This window comes from Pteropus vampyrus, unplaced genomic scaffold, assembly GCF_000151845.1.
Source record: "Pteropus vampyrus isolate Shadow unplaced genomic scaffold, Pvam_2.0 Scaffold14, whole genome shotgun sequence".
Taxonomy (NCBI): domain Eukaryota; kingdom Metazoa; phylum Chordata; class Mammalia; order Chiroptera; family Pteropodidae; genus Pteropus; species Pteropus vampyrus.
The window spans coordinates 1446488-1465343 of record NW_011888795.1 but is presented as its reverse complement, the minus strand read 5'-3'; the positions used below and the strand labels follow the sequence as shown (position 1 = coordinate 1465343).

Genomic DNA, 18856 nt, shown 5'->3' with positions numbered 1-18856 from the left:
GAATACTATACAGCAGTGAAAATGAAATGCATGTATTATCAACATGGATGAACCTTAGAAACAATGCTGATGGAAAAATGCAAGTCAGAAAAATACAGATAGCAAGATACTATTTTCATAAAGTTCAAAAGCAAGCAAAACTATTTTTTATCACTTCATACATATATAAGTACATACTGAAAAGTAAGACAACAAGGTAAAAAATTAGAATAGTAGTCCCCTCAAGGTGCTTGAAGAAAGGTACATGATGGACTCATGGGTGTTACTGTATTACTATTATGCTTAACTTAAATATGTGTGCATACTCTTTTGTATAAAACAAGTATATCATCATTCATAAAGCTTTTAAAAAAATATGGAGAACTCAATGGAGAGTGAAGATGAAGCAGCGTATGCAGACTACTTAGGAGACAGATCAAATAATAGGATCAAAGTTTTTTTATTTTTAAAGACCAAGGGACTTTTTTTGTAAACAAAGGGAAATGGAATCAGAAGCAAAGAAGAAACAGGAAAGAAAAATAAAATAGCAGGTAGCATAAATAAAGCTGCTGTTTTAATTACATTCTTTATTCTTTTGGGGGGCATCTTTGGGTTAATGTAACTGCATCTTAGAAAATTCGGAAAGAAGAACATGGAAAAAAGAAACAGAGAATTGAGTCTCTTTCCCTAGAAACATGAGAACAGAGGGATAGATCTTGAGCCCTAGCAAACATCCAGAAATCTCACCTGGCTGTGTAAGTTTCATATAATACTAATATGTTATTTTCTGTTTCTGTCCCAGATATTATCACTCCTCAGACAACCAATAATAATTGATGTGCTTAAGCCTTACCTGAAGAACCTGGTCAATAGAAGCAACTGGATACAACATGATGAACAATATGAAAACATACAAAATAATCACAGACATAACAAAAAGATCTGAAAAAGAAAGTAAAACAATTAAATTAGGAAGTTCCTTTAAATAAAAAGGCATATAATAACAATTAGTATACTGTCAATCCTAAATTTGGTTTTGAATATTGAAAGCTTCTATTTAGGTTGATGAAGTATATCAAGTATGTGCTCTATGTTATTTCCTAGAGTATGATACATCATTCAGGCCCAAGGAATTCATTTATGTGATGTGAAAATAAACAGCATCCATAAAAATAAGAGAGGGACCTTTACAAACATTTATTTGTATTTCTTCCAGAGAGACAGCTACTTCATAAGATAATCAAGCCAACATATAATTCATAAATAGGAGACTAGAGTATGTATGGCAAAATGAGATTATCATTTAAACATATATGCAATGACAATGTTGATTGTAAAAATGCTGAATAACATTTATTATCACTATTGGGTATGTTGTAATCCTAAATAGAGGCATTCTAAGTTGAATGTACATATATTTCTAAGTGAATCTCACTTTTTTCACTGACTTCCTGTTTAAATATTTCCATTTTAGAAAATGTTAGCCAAAACCTAGAAACTGAGCTGATCTTTTATTTCAAATGTGGGCTACCCCTATGGGTTGCTATGGCAGCTAGAAATGGTAAGTTCCATCCAACAGCACTTTGTATCACTTTCCCAGCTCCAAAAATAAAACTCCCTGCACATGGCCATTTTGTTAACTGTGTGCACACATGTATGCACATGCACATATACAAGCATTCCCTTATACAACGAGTCATAAGAAGGCCTCAGCAATATCCCAATTATACTGACAGCTCTCAACTTTTTTCCCTTTTTTCTTTGGTCTGAATATCTACTTACAAGTTCCAACTTGAGGTCGGCTTCAAATTTAAACTTTACTAAGACCACACATAACCAAAACTTTATCATAAAGCCTTCAGACTGGATAAAGGAGTTAATATCCTGTTTTATGGACCATAAGTGAGGGGTCCTGATACTATTATTAAATGTGGGGGTCATTTGTAAACATAAACTTTGTCAATATGTCAGTTCAAAACTATATTATTCTACAAAAACATTGTTTTATGCACACACACGCACACACACATATTGTTTTGTAATACCTAAGTTACATAGTCATTCAAATAGTTATTATGTCAATTAAAGAAAAAGTGTTTGGAAAGTGCTAGTTAGAAGTACACAAACACACAAACAAAAAAAGTCAAAATTAGAAAAAGGATAAAAAAAAAAAAATGGTCTGAATACAAATGCCAAAGAAAGACATGGAGACAGAAAAGGTTTTGTTTCAATAAAGTAACAGCCCGTATTGAATGTTTTTCAAATCCTGTTCACAACTGTAGGTAAAAAACAGATTTGCAATCTATTTCTTGACATGTTGCCAGAAGAAAAAAAAATTTACTAGAGCTCAGAAACTTCTGACATCTACCTCAACAGTGTTTCTCAAATCTTCATCAGTCTTTTTCCCAGAGCCACCCCTTTTGATCACATCTCTAAACTTTGCCAAGATCTCCACGTAAAGGAGAAAATAATTGAATCTTTCCTTTGTTTAGCTAAGGGAGAAAAAGAGGCACTATTCAAAGGAATTTGACAGGGGAGGTGTATGGCTGGCAGATTTATACAACTACCCAAATGAAAAGACCAATAAGAATTTCAACTAAGAATGCATTCAGGTATTCATTAAGAGACGTAAAGTTTCTTGTGGACTATGCTCTCAGCTCCTGGGTTTTCCTGGCATTGTCAGTGATTTCTTAGCAATCCTATCGAAGTACAAGAAATAATCTTCACAGAAGATAGCTATCAAAACAAATTTTGTGTTGGTGGTGATTAGGGGCCAGAGGAGAATGCTCCTTAAAGATTTAGGTTCTGTTTTAGATTCTGCCACAAAGCTATGTGAACACAAGCAAGTCATTCAGAGTAAAATTATTTTAACTATAAAATGAGGCTATGATAAGGATCCCACAGGAAAGAGAAGATTTAAAAACTTAAAATGCAAACTAATATGTAAATTCAAGTTATTGTGTCCCAGCTTATGGCATCACATATTTGTTAACAATACCAGACCCTTTTGATGGAATATGGAACCAAAATAAGGCATCCTAAAGGATTTCCTTCATATTCCTCTACTATAGTAAGTGACTCAAAAATAAAACCTTAGAGTAAAAAGCCCAAAATACTCATCTATGGCTCTGATATACATCTCTCTTGTTCCTTCCTCAAAAATACTAACTGAGACATTCTGACCTATAACCACAAATTTCAAGTCTTTTTACTCCTATCCCCACTTCCTTACTCAGTACTTGTCCTTAGAAGGCCACCTATCCTTCAAGGCCTCCAGGTATCTGCTCCAATCAATTCAGGCTAGGCAGATGAACAGGAAGATGCACAGGCCGAGAATAGGAAAGATACTGGTAGTTCTGTAATAATGTCTTCACAGACTGAGAAAGGACATGGATTTCATAAGCAGTAAATTGTAGGAATCAAGTAAGAAACTAGCAAAAATTGAAGCCAAAATCACATTTAGTTAAATGAGAGTGTAAGAGTTTAGTCCACATCATCATGTCCCTTAAAATGATAGCATACTCAAACAAGAAAATATAACTGAGCTAAGCTAAAGTTGAAAATGGGTAACCACAGACTGAAATTATGTTTTATTTTAGAATCAAACTGAACCAGTAAGAGAGCAAAATATTCAGGAGAGAAGGACTTAAATGCCTAAGATTAAGATTAATTTTTAAAAGTAATTTCAAAACAGAGTTACTATATTACACTATTTAGATACAGAGAACAGCAAGTACAAAGATCCTAGCAAAGAACTGTGAAGTGTTTATTCTATAAGAGAAAATTAAAAGCTGTCAGCTCTAGTAAAGCCTTCATCTTTCTCTCTTTCATTTCCCTCTATATTTATACTTAAATTGTATATTACTTTATATAGTTACACTTTATCTGTCATTTCTTATTTTCTTTCCTACTTTTCTTTCTTTACTTATCAGTAACAACTATATTCAAAGATTAGGGGGGCTCCAGTGACAGACAAGATGTGAAAATTAGTAAAATACGTATCTGTTGTCTTTACTGTTCCCACTGTATTTTTCGAGAGGCTGTTGTATGACAACAGGCACTTCTGTTTATCTACTGACAGAAATGCACAAGATGCTTCAAATGAGGACAAACATTTTGTGGCTATATTCCTGCTAAATTATATTTTTTAATACACATTTAAAAAAAATAGTCCAGTGGTCAACAATTAAATTTATTATTTACTGAAGTCAATTTGAAATTAAATGGCAATACAAACTAAGCCTTTAATTTTTTTTTTAAGTTTACCAAATAATATAAAAGATGTATTTTAAAAATAGGCAACAAAAAGTCTCTCTCCCTCACTCTTTTTTTTTTTTTTTTTTTTATTAATTGGAGGAGTATGGATAGGGTGGATTTATCTAGACCTCAAAAATTAACTTTCCTGATGTGGGTATCTTGCTTACCAACTAGTCTGAACACCAGTTTTCTTTATAGAAAGAAGCATTGTTCTTTGATGGATGTTTTAGCTATTCATGGGCATGCTCAATATTTCCTTGAAATTTAAAAATATTGAACTAAAAAGAAAACATGTATTATTGTTATCGACATTAATTATTAAGTTCACCTTATAATAAAGTAACTTTATTTATTAAAGGAAATGCTCTTAGAAGTATAAACTTTTTGTCCCACAGCATGGTTCTAATATGATTCTCAGTAAAATAGTTTCTATTTGTTAGAAAAGTAATATCAGTTCTTAAAGGAAAAAAAAGGAATTATTTCAATATTATCGATACTTACATTTGAACAGTCTTACCTGTCCAAAATATGAAGTAATAAAGCCTGCCCTCCAAACCACATTGAGTAGAAGAATAAGATAATGTATGTGAAAATGTTTTGTAAATTCTAACTGGAGACAGAGATTCTAGCAGTTGTTACTCCTTTGACATGCCAAAATCTGTAACCTGACATTTTGTCTACCAGAACACTGATATATCTTCAAAACTACAGCAAATGAATAACTACTATTCACTCCAAGATACTGCAAGTCTAAAGTTTCATATGAAAAAAATCAAGTTATTAATTAGTATATTCTCAACTATTTAAAAAAATGGCAATTTACGTATAGTAACTGGCTTTTATCCATAAACCCTAACTCTGATCAATAAAATGCTATCCCCTACTGTCAAAGGCAGATAAAGTCTACATAGGCATCAGTCTCTATTCTATTGGGCCCTGCTGTAAGACACAAAGGTGACAGAAGTGAAGAATTCCAGGTAAATACTGGCTGTAGCAGTGTCAAAAATGAAGAATAGAAAGCTAGTGCTGTGCAGACCACCCAGAAGGGAAGTCTAATACCCACTGTTTCAATTGAGGAACCTCTGGTTCCTGCTTCTAATTCCAGCTTTCTCTGCAACAGGTTGTCAAAATGAAAGTTGGAGCCAGAAGTAACAGGAGGTGAAAACCAAGAATGTTTAGAACTGGTGGCTTTAATTTTAAACTCAGGGTGGCAGCTACCATGAGAATAAAACAAGACAGTAAACATCTAAATCACTAAGTTTATTCTAGTTATAAAGATTTACTTTACTTTGAAAAGACAGTTTTAACTCTATTCTTCTTACACTGTTTTTAAAGAAGAAAAGGAATAGATGGAAATCACAATAAATGCCAAACTTACAATTCTTGTAGCAAGGTTGCCTGAAGGGTTTTCCTTTTGAAAAGGCAATTGCCACTATGAGGTACTGAAAACTGGAGATAAAAAACACTGTGGTATTTTCATAATTTTGTATATTATGTGGATCAAGTTCAGTTTGATTGTACAAGTGTGAAGAATTCCAGTATAGGTTTCCTGTTGTATTACAAGCACTAAAACACATAGAAAAATTTACATTACTAAACATAATACTCATTCCCCAAAAGAAATCAATTTTACCTCAGCTGCCTTGAATCACTATCATAACATAAATAGAAATAAGGTATATAGCAAAAGATCCAAATATATTAAGGTAAGATATATAGAACAGGTAGAAGGATACTAAGGATTTTTTTCTCTTTAGTCACATTCCAATTAGTTAAAAAATTAGAAGAAACTCAATAAGCCCCTATCACTTTTTAATAAACTCCCCTCGGTTTTTAAATTGAGAATTTTAGCAGAGTAAACAGACCTTGAGTTTGACCTTAGCTCTACCACTTTCTAGCTATAAGTGAAGAAATATTATTTCATTTCTGAGCCCATATAAGTATGGGCCCTGTAAGTATGGACAACACCTGCTCCATCACAGGGTTCCTGTGAGGAATAAGTAAGATGACTTACATAAATACCCAGCAAAGAAAGCACTTGGTACTGAGATGGCCCATAATATTTTCTAGCTATGGCTCTCTCATCTCTTACTTCCAGGTGGGCAGGGCTGTCAAATACATATAGGACTAAGGATGAGAAGTACCCAATACCCATACTAAAACATCAACTATAATGTTAAGCGGTAAAAAAATGTTAATCTGCTACAAATAAATTCTGGAAAGAGTATTGAAAACAATTCCATCTACTCCTTTTCATGTACAGTATACATATAAGCAGTAATGTTAAATTTCTAAAACATTGAAAGACAAGTAATCTTCCTCAATCAAGCAAACTAAATGTTTACATCTGAAAATTTAATTCTACAAAATTACCTTAGTGAATAGCTTATATGTTTAATTAATTAAAATAATGTTCTCATAATTCGTGAACTATAGAACACTCTACCCATAAACAAATAAGCAGCATTTAATACTTAATTTTTTTTTTTTTTTCAGTTTTAAATGTCATTTCCTAACCTGGGGTTAGAAAAGTTAGAAGTACCAACATTATTGGTTTAGAAGAGACCAAAGGGATTAATTTCAACTTTCTTATTTTACAGATGAGGAAAGAAAGGCTCAGTAGCAAATTAAGAAACTAGTCCAACATCTCTGTCTTGGTAGTGATTATTAACACCTTGCCTGACCACCTTCCTACCTTGTGGGAGTTACCATGATATAAAGTGAAATACAGGCCAAAATTATTTAAGTGTTTAATCAAGCTGCATGCAAAACTTTTGTATAAATTTTTAGACTTATTTTTACATGCATACGTTAGATATACTTTATAGACATTTTTTAACAGATTGACCAACTTACTCTGAATGTGGATGCCATACTTCATACCAAGGTTGCTGCTTGACCCAAAAAAACCCCAAAGATTGAAATCCAAAGGAAATGATGATCTGAGATAAAACGGAGAAGAGAAGGGTCCCGGATAAAAGACCTGAAGGTGGTCTTTGTGCCACAAGTTCCTTCCAGGCAGGATTTAAACTCACTATATTAAGAAGAAAAAGATGAAAGGTCTGTATCTAAATATCACTATAAAATACACAATCAGATTAATTTAGGAATTGAAAATTTTTGTTTTTCTCTGACAAATCTTTAATATGAAAAATGTCCAAAAACTAAGGCAGATGTCCATAAATAATCTATGAAAGTAAACAATATAGGCTTTTCTAAAAATGACTCAGGAGTACTCTTTACATTAGTCTACTGAAATTCAGAGAAAACACCACTACAAGTAAAAGAGAATACCAAATACGAGAATATAAACTTAAGATTAATCACCAAAAATAGTTTAACTAAGAATTTATTTCTGAATCTTTAGTTATAAAACTACAGTTAAAATAATATGTATTATTCTCATAAGATAGTAATAAAAATTTGAAGCAGTATAAATATAACAGTAACATAAAAAAGGGTTCTGATTGTTTATTAAGATGGCATCCATCAAGTTTCTTCACTGTAAAGTTTTTCTTTTTTTTCTTTGTAATGAATAAATAATTTGTATACTGAGACTGTGTACAAACCCTGTTCCTCATCAGACTTTCATTCACTAGTTTTAGCATCCACTGAAGATTGTCTAAATAAGGCATTCTTAATTAATGTGATTTTGCCAGGGAACATTTGGCAATGTCCACTTTTAGTTATCACAACTGGGGGGAGTATTCCTGGCATCTAGTCGGGCTGAGGTCAGAGATGCTAGTAAGCATACTATAATGCACAGAATAGTGCCCCCACAATGAATTATCTAGCCTAAAATGTCAGTAACACCATGGTCTATCCATGGTCTAAGTTCACCATTCCTTCTATATTTATTAGTTAGCATTTTACTGTAAGGAAGAGCTTTCTCTCCCTCCCCCTCAATCATTCATGCATTTATTGTATGGACTTATATATTTTTATTTGATTAAGTGGCTCATATCTCATTACATTATTTATTTTGATGTTAACATCACCAATATTGGAACAAACCAACATCTTCTGTCTCTTCATATGATATACCTAGAAGGACACAGCATCACTTCTATGATATTCTTGCCAAGAATTCATAGCCCGAGTCTAATGAGAATGTCAGACAAACCCGTAAAACTGGTATTTCTCCTTTCATAAATGTCAACATTAAGAAGCCCCCCCTAAAAGCTGATATACTATTCCAGATTAAAGAATACTAAAGAGACATGATAAATTTGTGAGCCTGGATTAGATCCTAGGTTAGGGGACTAGGGAAAAAGATACAGTATGAAGGACATTATTGGACACATGACAAAACTTGAATATGAGCTATAGATTAGATAATATTATATCAATGTTAAATTCCCCAATCTTTATAACTGTTTAATTATATAAGGTAATGACTTTGTCTTTAAGCAGCATATATTAAAATAGTCAGAGGTAAAAGGGCACGATAAGGCAAACTTACTCTCGAATATTTCAGTAAAAGGCAGAGACAATAAAATAAGTAGGACAAAATATAAGCAATTGGTAATAAAAGGGAATATTTATAGGGAATCTGGAGAGGTATGCAGTGTTACAATTGTTAATGTAAATTTAACAACTGAATTTCATGCTTTGAAATCAGTAACAAAACAAAATACTCACTTGTAAATACTACTACCAAAATGATTGCCAGATCAATGAAAAGAAACTGGAAGTCTCCTAGGTTACTTAAGACCTACAGAAGTAATTTTGAAAACATAATTAGTTTTCAGGAACTATTTTTATAGCACTATTTTCATACCATTTTCCCTGGTTTTAGATTTTTTCCCCCCAACAATACCAAATGACACTTGGACCTACTTAAAAAGTAAAATGCATTTGCCTTTCAAATCAGTGAAATATAACATATACTTGCAAACATTCAATTTAATATATTAGTATAAAAGGCATCTCCTAAAAATTTATTCAATAAAAACCTTTTAAAAGTGTTTTAGCAAAAGGAAAACACAAACTTTTACTCACAATATTCAACATTCTTGGAAATTAGTATCTTGAAGCTTCCTTAATATCTAACACCATCCCGCCTGACACTTTCTACAAATGGTAAAAAGGTATAGTTTCACAAAGACTCCTTGGGATGTCACCTATGTTCATTTAGAGATAGATCTAAAGTGAGATCACTTCAAGTACAAAATCCGAGGGAGTACCTATGCACACTGCTGTTTAAGCTTTCTCTCCAAATGTATGACATCGTATAAACAACATTGCTGCAACACCTTTTCTTATTCTGGCCTTTTCATGTAAATGTATATAGCAAAGTTAACTATCATTTTGAAATATGTCACAGCTGGACACTTGAAAAAGTTTTAAGAAAGATGTTCAATCTGCACTAAAGGCAAAAAAAAGAATATGAGCATCTTTTATTCACAAGGCTTCAGCCACAGTTGTCAGCCTTAAGGAAATGCTACTACAGATTAATGAGATTTTCAATCTGCTATACAAAATAAACTAAAGGAAAACTTACAGATGCTATTTATGTAAGTTCCATAATTAAAGGAGGCATTCAAAATCAAACCTATATGCTCAAAACTTAATTTCAATGTCTTAACACTAAGTGCCATCTCTGTAAGCAATGTCAATACTCACAGAATACAGTAGAGTAACACTGGAGTACTGTATAATGCTGTACAAAGCCATAAATTTAAAGACACAGAAGGAAGTCATTAAAGCAGCACGGCCTTCCCTGTGAAAACACATGTTGGCATGTGAATAAACATATTTTAAACTCCTCCTCCGAACCACCATTATACCTTGACAGATAAACACCAACATTCAACAGCTACAACAAAGCACGTTTCTACCAAAAGAACTAAGGCAAAGCGGAACTGGAAGAGATGAGGAGTAGCAGCAATTAATCTGTTACTAACAAGTTATAGATCAAATATATCAATATACCATGGAAACAAATTCATATTACTTCCTGTGATAATTTTTTCTATATTATTAGAGCAAATTATAAAGAAATAATGGGAAAATTTTCAATTTGTACTACCTGATAAGGTTTGGCACACAAGAAATACTAGGAGTTTTAGAGGTAAAAGGAGATGCCACTGACGCCTCAAGCTCTGATAAGGAAATGCCTCCATGTGCCCTCTTCAAAGCCTAAAGTTTGAAAACAGAAACTGGTTAAGTTTTGTAAACGTGACTTAGGCTAGAGAAAGAACTAAAAATCACGAAAATTATACTTACACCACAATCATTTGCACCATCACCACACATTCCAACAAAGTAACTAAGAAACAAAAATTATGTTAAGATTTTGATTAATTTCTTAAAATATACAATATTTCATTTAAGATTTCACCAATACAGTATTATGAAAAACTAACAAAATAAGTTTCTCCCAGTGAAACTAATGACCAACGGGCATGTTGCTTTGCAAACAGCACCAGTCTGTAAGTCAAATAATCTGAGTTATTATCCTATTTCTGTCACAGGTGGGCAAATTACTTTAATACTTTGGCATCACAATCTCCTAAATCTTTAGAACAAAGTACTTGGGCCTATATAGTCTTTGGTACACTTGCTTTTAAGGCTATCAGTAAAGATTTCTCCTTTAAAAACTTGAAAGTTAATTATTTACTAAAACTATAAAGTTACTGCCATCAAACTGAGATGAACTCTACCTCACGGATATTACCAGGAAAAGAAATTGTGGATATTATACTTTAGCTAAATAAATGCGCACATGAACCTCTTATAAATAGACACTTAAAATTATCACTTAACTTACATGTGACAATTTTATATACATGAAATGTTAGTTACTTTTCTGGGTTTGAAAATGAAACTACAATTCATAACACATACAAAAACCAATACTTACTCTACATTTTGCAATGCTTCAACTAACTGTGTCTTCTGATCCGGTGCCATACGAGCAAACACGGTACCATGCAACATCAACTGGAAAAAATATAAATTTCTTTAAAATACTGTTTACAAATGTATTCCAGTAAACACATACATAAACCCAAATCACTAACCTTAGGAACGAGGTCTTGAAAATGCTCCAGAATCACTGAAAATGACTTCCCATTCATTGCGAAATGATAACGAGTCACCTGAAGATCTTCTAAGCTATCCTGGGCCAATTTAATTGGAATAGCCTGTGTATACAACATTCAGAACAATATTTAGGCAGCCAAATCAAATAACACAATCCTGTTTTAAAAATATTTGATCAAAAACTAAAGCTTTTCATCCAATATTTTATACAAGATACTGAAAGTTTAACATTTATTGAAAGTAAAGTTCAATTTTAAGATAATCCATGTTTACATGGAAAAAAGAAAAACTTAGGGAAGGCTAATATCAGCTTTAACTTGAAATGATCGTGAACTGAATATTATGGGCCACCTGCATCATTTATCACTACTTTTAAAATAAGATAAATCTTTGTTACTGTTATACTTCGAAACTGTTCTTCTCAACTTTGGCTATCAAATTTTAAACATTGAGATTCCTGGGTCTAATGAACCAGAATCTCTGAGGAGAAGGCCAAGGCTTCTGTTTTTGCATACTTTTTGTTTTGTTGTATTTTAATGCACTTTTTATTTTTTCAGACTAAATTAAAAGAAGCAAGCTTCAAAAGGGAAAACTCATTTTGACATTACCTCTGATTCAATTGCTGATGAATTACTACACTGTGTTATGGTATCTGCATAATGCCAATTTATCTTGGCAACTTTCCCATCCTTTGGAGGTAATGCTTCAGCAATAATAACTTTATCTTGAGGTAGTATCATTCCACAGTCTCTGGCCACAGAGACAGCAGTTAACATGTTGTCACCTAATTTTCAAAATATTGAAAAAACATTAAAATTAAAGTGGAAACATAAATATATTTAAGTACTTATTGAGAATCCACTATAGTCCCCATGACTGGGTTAGGCAACTTGCAGATTATATATGGTCTTTACTCTTGGAATTTAAAAATAACAAAATTAGGATATACTTATCAAAGGAAGCTTCAAATAATTCAAGCACATATATACTAAACAGTTGGAATAGTCTCAATTTCTAAAGCCAAATATATTCTCCATCTTTTTGAGTCATGCATTAGTAGTACCCACTCAACACCTAGCACAGTGCTACATACAGAGCAGGTGCTCAATTAAATGTGTTGAAATAACCTAGGAGTGTCTGTGTAAGAATACCCTAGAGTAATATCACAGAAAAGAAAAATTATAAAATCAAAATTACACAAAACAAAAGGATAAGCAAGGTAACAGAATATAATCTTTACAAGATGGAAAGAGAAGCAAGACACAATTTCTCAGTCATGAGAAGGAAAGTACTGAAGAGCAGTGGTGTAAGGACATGATCAAGAGAAGAAAATGTAAGCTTACAAGAGAAGCAGGCAAAGGTCTTGGGAACCCACTGCTATCGGAACTGAAGGACAATATTATTTCCCCTCCCAATTCCCACACACTATTTCCACAGGTGTCATCCCGTGACAACAGACTCCCTTGGGGCAACAAAGCCATAGTCTGTCATGGCAGAGAAAGATCGGGGAAAGCTAGAGATGGAAAGTGCTTTGAAGAAGTCATTGGAACCATGAATTGCTGGGATGCTAATAAATTTAATTACTTGAGCTATCTGCTAATAAGTATGCTATTTGATGAATCTCAGATTCTAAAACATAAAAAGTGCACAGGCCTTTTCCATATAAGTCTTGCTGAACACATAAATGCCATAAAATGAATACCCTAATTCTGATTACTTGCTAAAAAAAAAAAATAAAAAACCCACTTAAAGCCACCACTACTTCGCACAGCTAGGGAATTACAATCAGACAACATTATCGACAGTACAGTAACACCGAGAGAATCATTTAGATACAGTAGTCAAAAAACGAGCTATTTTCACTATTATGGATTCAAGTGATAATAATAAACATACTATCTTATACATAAAAACGTAATTCCAACAAATATCTATTAATCGTTTTCCGTGCATCTGGAACAGTTCTAAAAATTGGAGAAGACCCCAAAATATGTAAAAGATACTCTTAACCCTCATGAACCTCATATTCTAGTAGAGAAAACAAATCTATAAATAACTAGCACAACGTAAAGTACAATAAGTACTATAAGAAATCTATGATTTAAAAAGACATAACAAAAAGGAGCAGAGTTTAAATTTTCACAGTGTGCCCTTCACTATTTTACTATACTTGCTATAAATAGAATTTGTTAGACCTTAAAAAAGTATTGCAAAGTTATCTTATACCTTGAAACATATTCAGAGCTGAAATAGGGCAATGTAGGATGGAGCTACTATATAATATACTTTTATAACCACCTGATCATTCCTCAATATTATATATCTTGAACTCTAAGAGTCACACTCATCTTCTGTGTCCTTTTATAAAGTCTAACCTGTGACCATGACAGTGCGAATGTTGGCTTTATGCAAATCTTCAAGTACTGCAGGGGTTTCTTGCTTTAATTTGTTCTGCATTATAATTAATCCCATAAAATCCATGTTGTTTTCAATGGCATCTCTGCAGAAAAAGAAATTTTAACACATAATGGTTTAGTCAAGAGAACAAGTACTTTCTATTGATAAAGCAATTAAAATATCCATAAATTATAAATTAAAACATTTTATACATGGAATAAATCATAAATGTGTGTATTTAGTTTAATATCTCAAAAAAGTTTTAATCTGGAAAAAAATAAGAAATACATTTTGAAATTAAATTTTACCTTTTGAAATGAGAGAATACGAAGACCATCGGAAATGTACAGTTGGTCCTTCATATCCCCAGGGGGTTCCTGCAACCAATCCCCCTTGACTATCAAGGGACAACTACGTATCTTTCTAAGACACTAAATATCTGTAATACTAGGAATGTTCATCTTGATCCGACTCACAAATGAATAAACATAAATAAATCTTTTTTTTATGTCCCCTATACGATATGCCCTAACTTAAATGTTAAAAGGAAAAAACTGTACCATAAGCACATTTGATATAATTATACTGATTATCATCGTTGACGAATTTTATAAAACTCTTGATCCAATTCTTGATCCTGAAAGTGTGATCTAAAAATTGTTAGCAGTTCAAAAATGAAATCTACTCAGGACCAAGAGGTGGGCCTTTTAGCATATTTATTCATTTTCGATAGTCACCAAGATGCTACTCCTTCAAATAGCTGAGTATCTAGAGTACACCAAGCACTATGCTAGTAGCTGGGATGTCAAAGATGAAAAGGCATGCTCTCTACTCAATATGTCTTTGTGGAGAAACAGACATGCAAGCAAAGAGATGCATGCAAAAATAATATGTGTTTCAGCACTATAATGGTGATGAAGTCTGTTCAGTGATAGCTGTGTTCTTAAGAAATCTCAAGCTACAAAAAACATATTATGAAAATATTTTTTTCTGAGGAGATAGGGGGCTTGAGGTTAGGGACCAAAATTTCAGATTTGCAATATCAAGTGGTTTTTCTACACAAAATTCAACAATAAAGGTCTTTTAAGAATACAGCTATAAACCTAAGCATCTCTGAAATGTAATTTAGAACAATGGGTGTGGTGTTAATGGTATTAAATAATAGTAAGAAAACAGTACAAATGATCCTGCTGGTGGTAACAGGAGAAACAAACCTTGAAGCCTAAAAATGCATTTCAAAGCACAAAGCTGTACAAATGTGAAACTACTGGGTCAAAAGCACTGCAACCATTTTCCTGAGGTACTAGTCATTTCTGGCTGCAGCTGGTTTCCTAACTCTCTTATGAACAATACGGATCATAGGAATTTTGCCCTCTAATAAATACTACAATATTTAATTAGAGATATAAAGGTTCAAGCTGTAAGAGAAATGCCAAAACTTGTTTCCAGAAGGTAAAATGTAAACACAGAAAAGGTCTCGGTTGAAAAATGAGAACGAAGGGAAGTAGAGAGAAAAGGTGACAGGAGGGTGGGATAGGGTATCCTGCACAGAAAAAATAGCCTATCCAAGGGCACAAAAGGATGTCTGAATATGATAGGCTTGAGAACTATAACAATTCAATAGTCCTTAAGGAGGAAAATGACAAAAGGTGAAGCTGTCGAGAAAAAGGAACCTATGTGTTCTTCACAGGAATCAGGATATAACATTTGTGGCTCTCAATAATCAGAATCATCAGATCATTTAGTCATCACCTTTTTTTTTTGAAACGTTCATGCTTAGACCACATCCCCCAAACATCCTGTTTCATAGCTACAATTCCTAATGTAGTTTTCTTTTTTAGTTATTTGACTAGCCACTCCATTCCTTTAGTACTTACTCAGGAAAACAGAATTGTACTACAACACTGTCCTACTTTTTTGACTTAATGTGCCTGGAAAAATTAACAGAAATTCTAATAGTCCACAATTTAACCACTGCCCTACTGGTGAGTGTTATATCATTTACACTATTTAAACATGATCTTATGCACATGTAGAAATATTTCTTCAGGCCGGATTCCTAGAACTGCACTTGCTAGGTCAAATTACATAAGCAAATTTAAATGCTAATAGGTACTATGTTATATTTTTTAGAATTTACAGTAGCATAGTAGCGATATGTTGTAATAATTTTCTTACCTTCACTAACACTTGCTATTATCAATCTCTCCAATTTGTCAATCTTAGGAGAGAAGTGACGTCACACTGTGGTTTTATTTTGTAGTTCTCCAAGAAATAGTGTCCTATCATTTTCATGTGTTCATTGGCCATTTGTATGCTTTTTCTGATATTTACCTGTTTATATCATTTGCCCATGTTAAAAATTACATATGTGTTTGTTTCCTTTTCTGATGCATATCTCTGATTATGAACTCCTCCAGTAGGTGATGATGAGCCATTTCTAAGAATGTCACATAGGAGACTGACATTAGATCTGATTATTAAAAAGTTCTCTCTGGAAGCAGTATGGAACAGATAGTAAAGACCAGAAAAAAGCTGAGACCCTGAATTAGAGACAATGGCAGTGAGGATGGTGGAAGCAGCTATTAGATAGGCAAAATTAGCAGGACAGCCAATAAATATTACTTTCTGCTGATAAATTGCTAGGTACGCCATAGGTAAACGAAAATGTTATCCTCAAACAGGAAGTCTGTCTCAGTTATAGTAAAAGTGACAATCCTAGACATAAAACCCATATATTATCTATACATGGAAGTAAATGTGATGCTGTTAATGCCACTGGACCTTTCTGGTGGAAGGTAATTGGTTATTGTGACTCATGATACTCTGACTGAATTAGTAGTTGGTTCCAACCACTTGGCAAAAGCAAGTTGATCATTTGGGAAAAATAAACTTCTGTAGAATTAGGTTTATTGAAACATAATTATGCTCCTATAAGATGCCGGACACATAACAGGCACTTGATAAATATTTAACAAATGAATTGAAAATAGTTCCGAAGAGCTGTATTTTTACCTCAATCACCTAAAACAAACATTGCATTATGTGTATGTGCATACATCCAATAAATATTTAATAAATATTCAACTACAAATTATTTTATGTGACTTATATAAACATAAATGATGTATTAGAAAAACGGTAGAAAAATTGTTCATCATCCTTACCTGCTAATATTCTGTACTTTATGCCATGTCAGTTTTGACTCCAATTTTCTGTGTGCAAGAGCAATCACACGGAAGCCCTGTTTAGTGTAATCCTCTAAAACTTTTTCAAAATCAACAGGAACTTTTTAAGGAAAAAAAAAAAAAGTTGTTGTTCAAGCGAACACAAGCTTATATAAATACCAGAATTTTATTCAAAGCCCAGTTGTTTCTTTACCTGTTTCAGGTTTACAAAGACTGGCAATGACTTCAGGTGCTCCTTTCATGTAGGCATCCATTTTCTTATCCCCTAGCACCCTTGCAACCACACTCATACGTTGCAAAGCAGAAGAAAATGGAAACTGGCGAACAATTCCTATCTCATAAATAGCCTGTATAATTTCAAAAGATGCACAAAGCATTTATTATCCTTTAAGAATTAAAACAAATATATTTAGGTAACAAGTAAACAATCTTCACTTACTGGAAGTTCAAACAGCTCCTAAAAACAAAACAAAAAATAAAAAATAAAGAAATAGTACAGATTAAGTCCGTTAACATACTCAAAATTAAAAACAAAAAAAAAAAAACTACACATCCAGAAACATTATTTGGAAAACAGCAAGGAACTTCGATTATTTTAAAGTCAGGTTTCAAGATTAGCTTCCTTACCACCTCCCAATTTAAAACAGTATATATTTGAGTATTTTGAATTTTCTGCTATCCTAAAAATATTAACATATTAAGAACTAAAATAAACTAAGAGGGACATTTTAAAAATTCACCTAAAAATAAAGTCTCTCCCATATTCTTTTTATTAAATTCTAGGAATATACAGGTGCAATTTAAAAGGATTAATCATCATGTCATCATGTATCTAAATTACAAGGCACTAAGCTGCTCAGTTAATAGGAAGGAAATGCAATGGTACTGAGAAAACTACACCCGTAACATTCCAGGTGTAGTTTCTAATAAACGCAGTTAAAATATTCATATCTGTATGAGAATTAAGGACATGTGATTTCATCTTCTAGTTACATTCAAACTGAATGTTATAATCTAGCCTAAAGTGATTTCGCACCATTTCCTGGTCTCCTGCAGGTGTAGATTCAGGAAGCAACTGTTTTGGAGGACGAACCACAGTGGGCATAATTCGATTATGAAGTGCTGTTTCCTCTTCAGTTGCTTCTTCCAGAATCTGAAAGGAAAATATTCAACACATTACCTCATAAAATTTAAATCACTGGTTCCATTTTTAAATAAACATTATGGCTATTTTCAGTGACGTTAAAAAAAAATTAGTGCCCAAGAAATAAATGAGCACTACTAGATCACTAACATAAATAAAATATAAATGAAGCTAGTTAAAGTCCTAGCAACTCATGGGAGAGAGGAAGCAGAGGTTAGAAGTGAGTAAAGAAATAGAGAAAAAAAGTCTCTAATTTTTCTCCTACAACTTGTTGGGCTGAGACTAGCTCTACAAAAAAAAAAAAAACAGAAAGTTCTTACAGTTCCAAAATTTTTAGTTTATCATCTAGAAATTCCTTTCTGCTAACAGGAAAGGAGTCAGAAGTATATGGAGCTCAAATATGGTTAGTAGAACCACTGGGTCAAGAACATACTTCAATCCAAAGATGTGAGTTTACTGTTTCAGCTTGAACACATCTAGTTAAGATATCACAACCCTAACCCCTTGAAATTGATTTTTAAAAATTTTTGGTGAAAAAATTCAAACAAGAACTTGTATTAAAATACATGTACATGAGAAACAAACCGATTTGACTCTATAACTGGAGAAATCAATCAATGGGAAAATGATGGAGAAAGAAATCATGTCCAATTAGCCAATTTTATACAATTCTAATATACACTTTAACATCTCTGAATTGGGATGCATCTCATATGGCATCAATCACACCAAATAGCAGTAGTGCCCAGTTATGTGAAAACATTCCACTGATCCTTTTTGGTAAAACCAAGCATTAAACATTTAAGTCAATAAAACATGCTATTACATAAACTTACTTATTTAA

At 32.8% G+C, this 18856-nt stretch overlaps 1 protein-coding gene across 1 annotated transcript in view; it reads right to left on the bottom strand.

The window, feature by feature from the left end:
- Positions 1 to 18856, bottom strand: part of ATP13A3 (ATPase 13A3) — a 64660-nt gene that overhangs the window by 16935 nt on the left and 28869 nt on the right. Inside the window, exons 14-28 of the mRNA XM_023525555.1 lie at positions 17905 to 18021; positions 17308 to 17325; positions 17062 to 17215; positions 16848 to 16968; positions 13659 to 13783; positions 11892 to 12067; positions 11262 to 11384; positions 11102 to 11181; positions 10465 to 10507; positions 10268 to 10377; positions 9862 to 9958; positions 8878 to 8950; positions 7093 to 7270; positions 5615 to 5802; positions 833 to 921 (exon numbers count right to left, since the gene is read on the bottom strand). Coding sequence (XP_023381323.1) covers positions 833 to 921; positions 5615 to 5802; positions 7093 to 7270; positions 8878 to 8950; positions 9862 to 9958; positions 10268 to 10377; positions 10465 to 10507; positions 11102 to 11181; positions 11262 to 11384; positions 11892 to 12067; positions 13659 to 13783; positions 16848 to 16968; positions 17062 to 17215; positions 17308 to 17325; positions 17905 to 18021 — 1692 coding nt within the window. The remainder of the gene's footprint in view (positions 1 to 832; positions 922 to 5614; positions 5803 to 7092; positions 7271 to 8877; positions 8951 to 9861; positions 9959 to 10267; positions 10378 to 10464; positions 10508 to 11101; positions 11182 to 11261; positions 11385 to 11891; positions 12068 to 13658; positions 13784 to 16847; positions 16969 to 17061; positions 17216 to 17307; positions 17326 to 17904; positions 18022 to 18856) is intronic.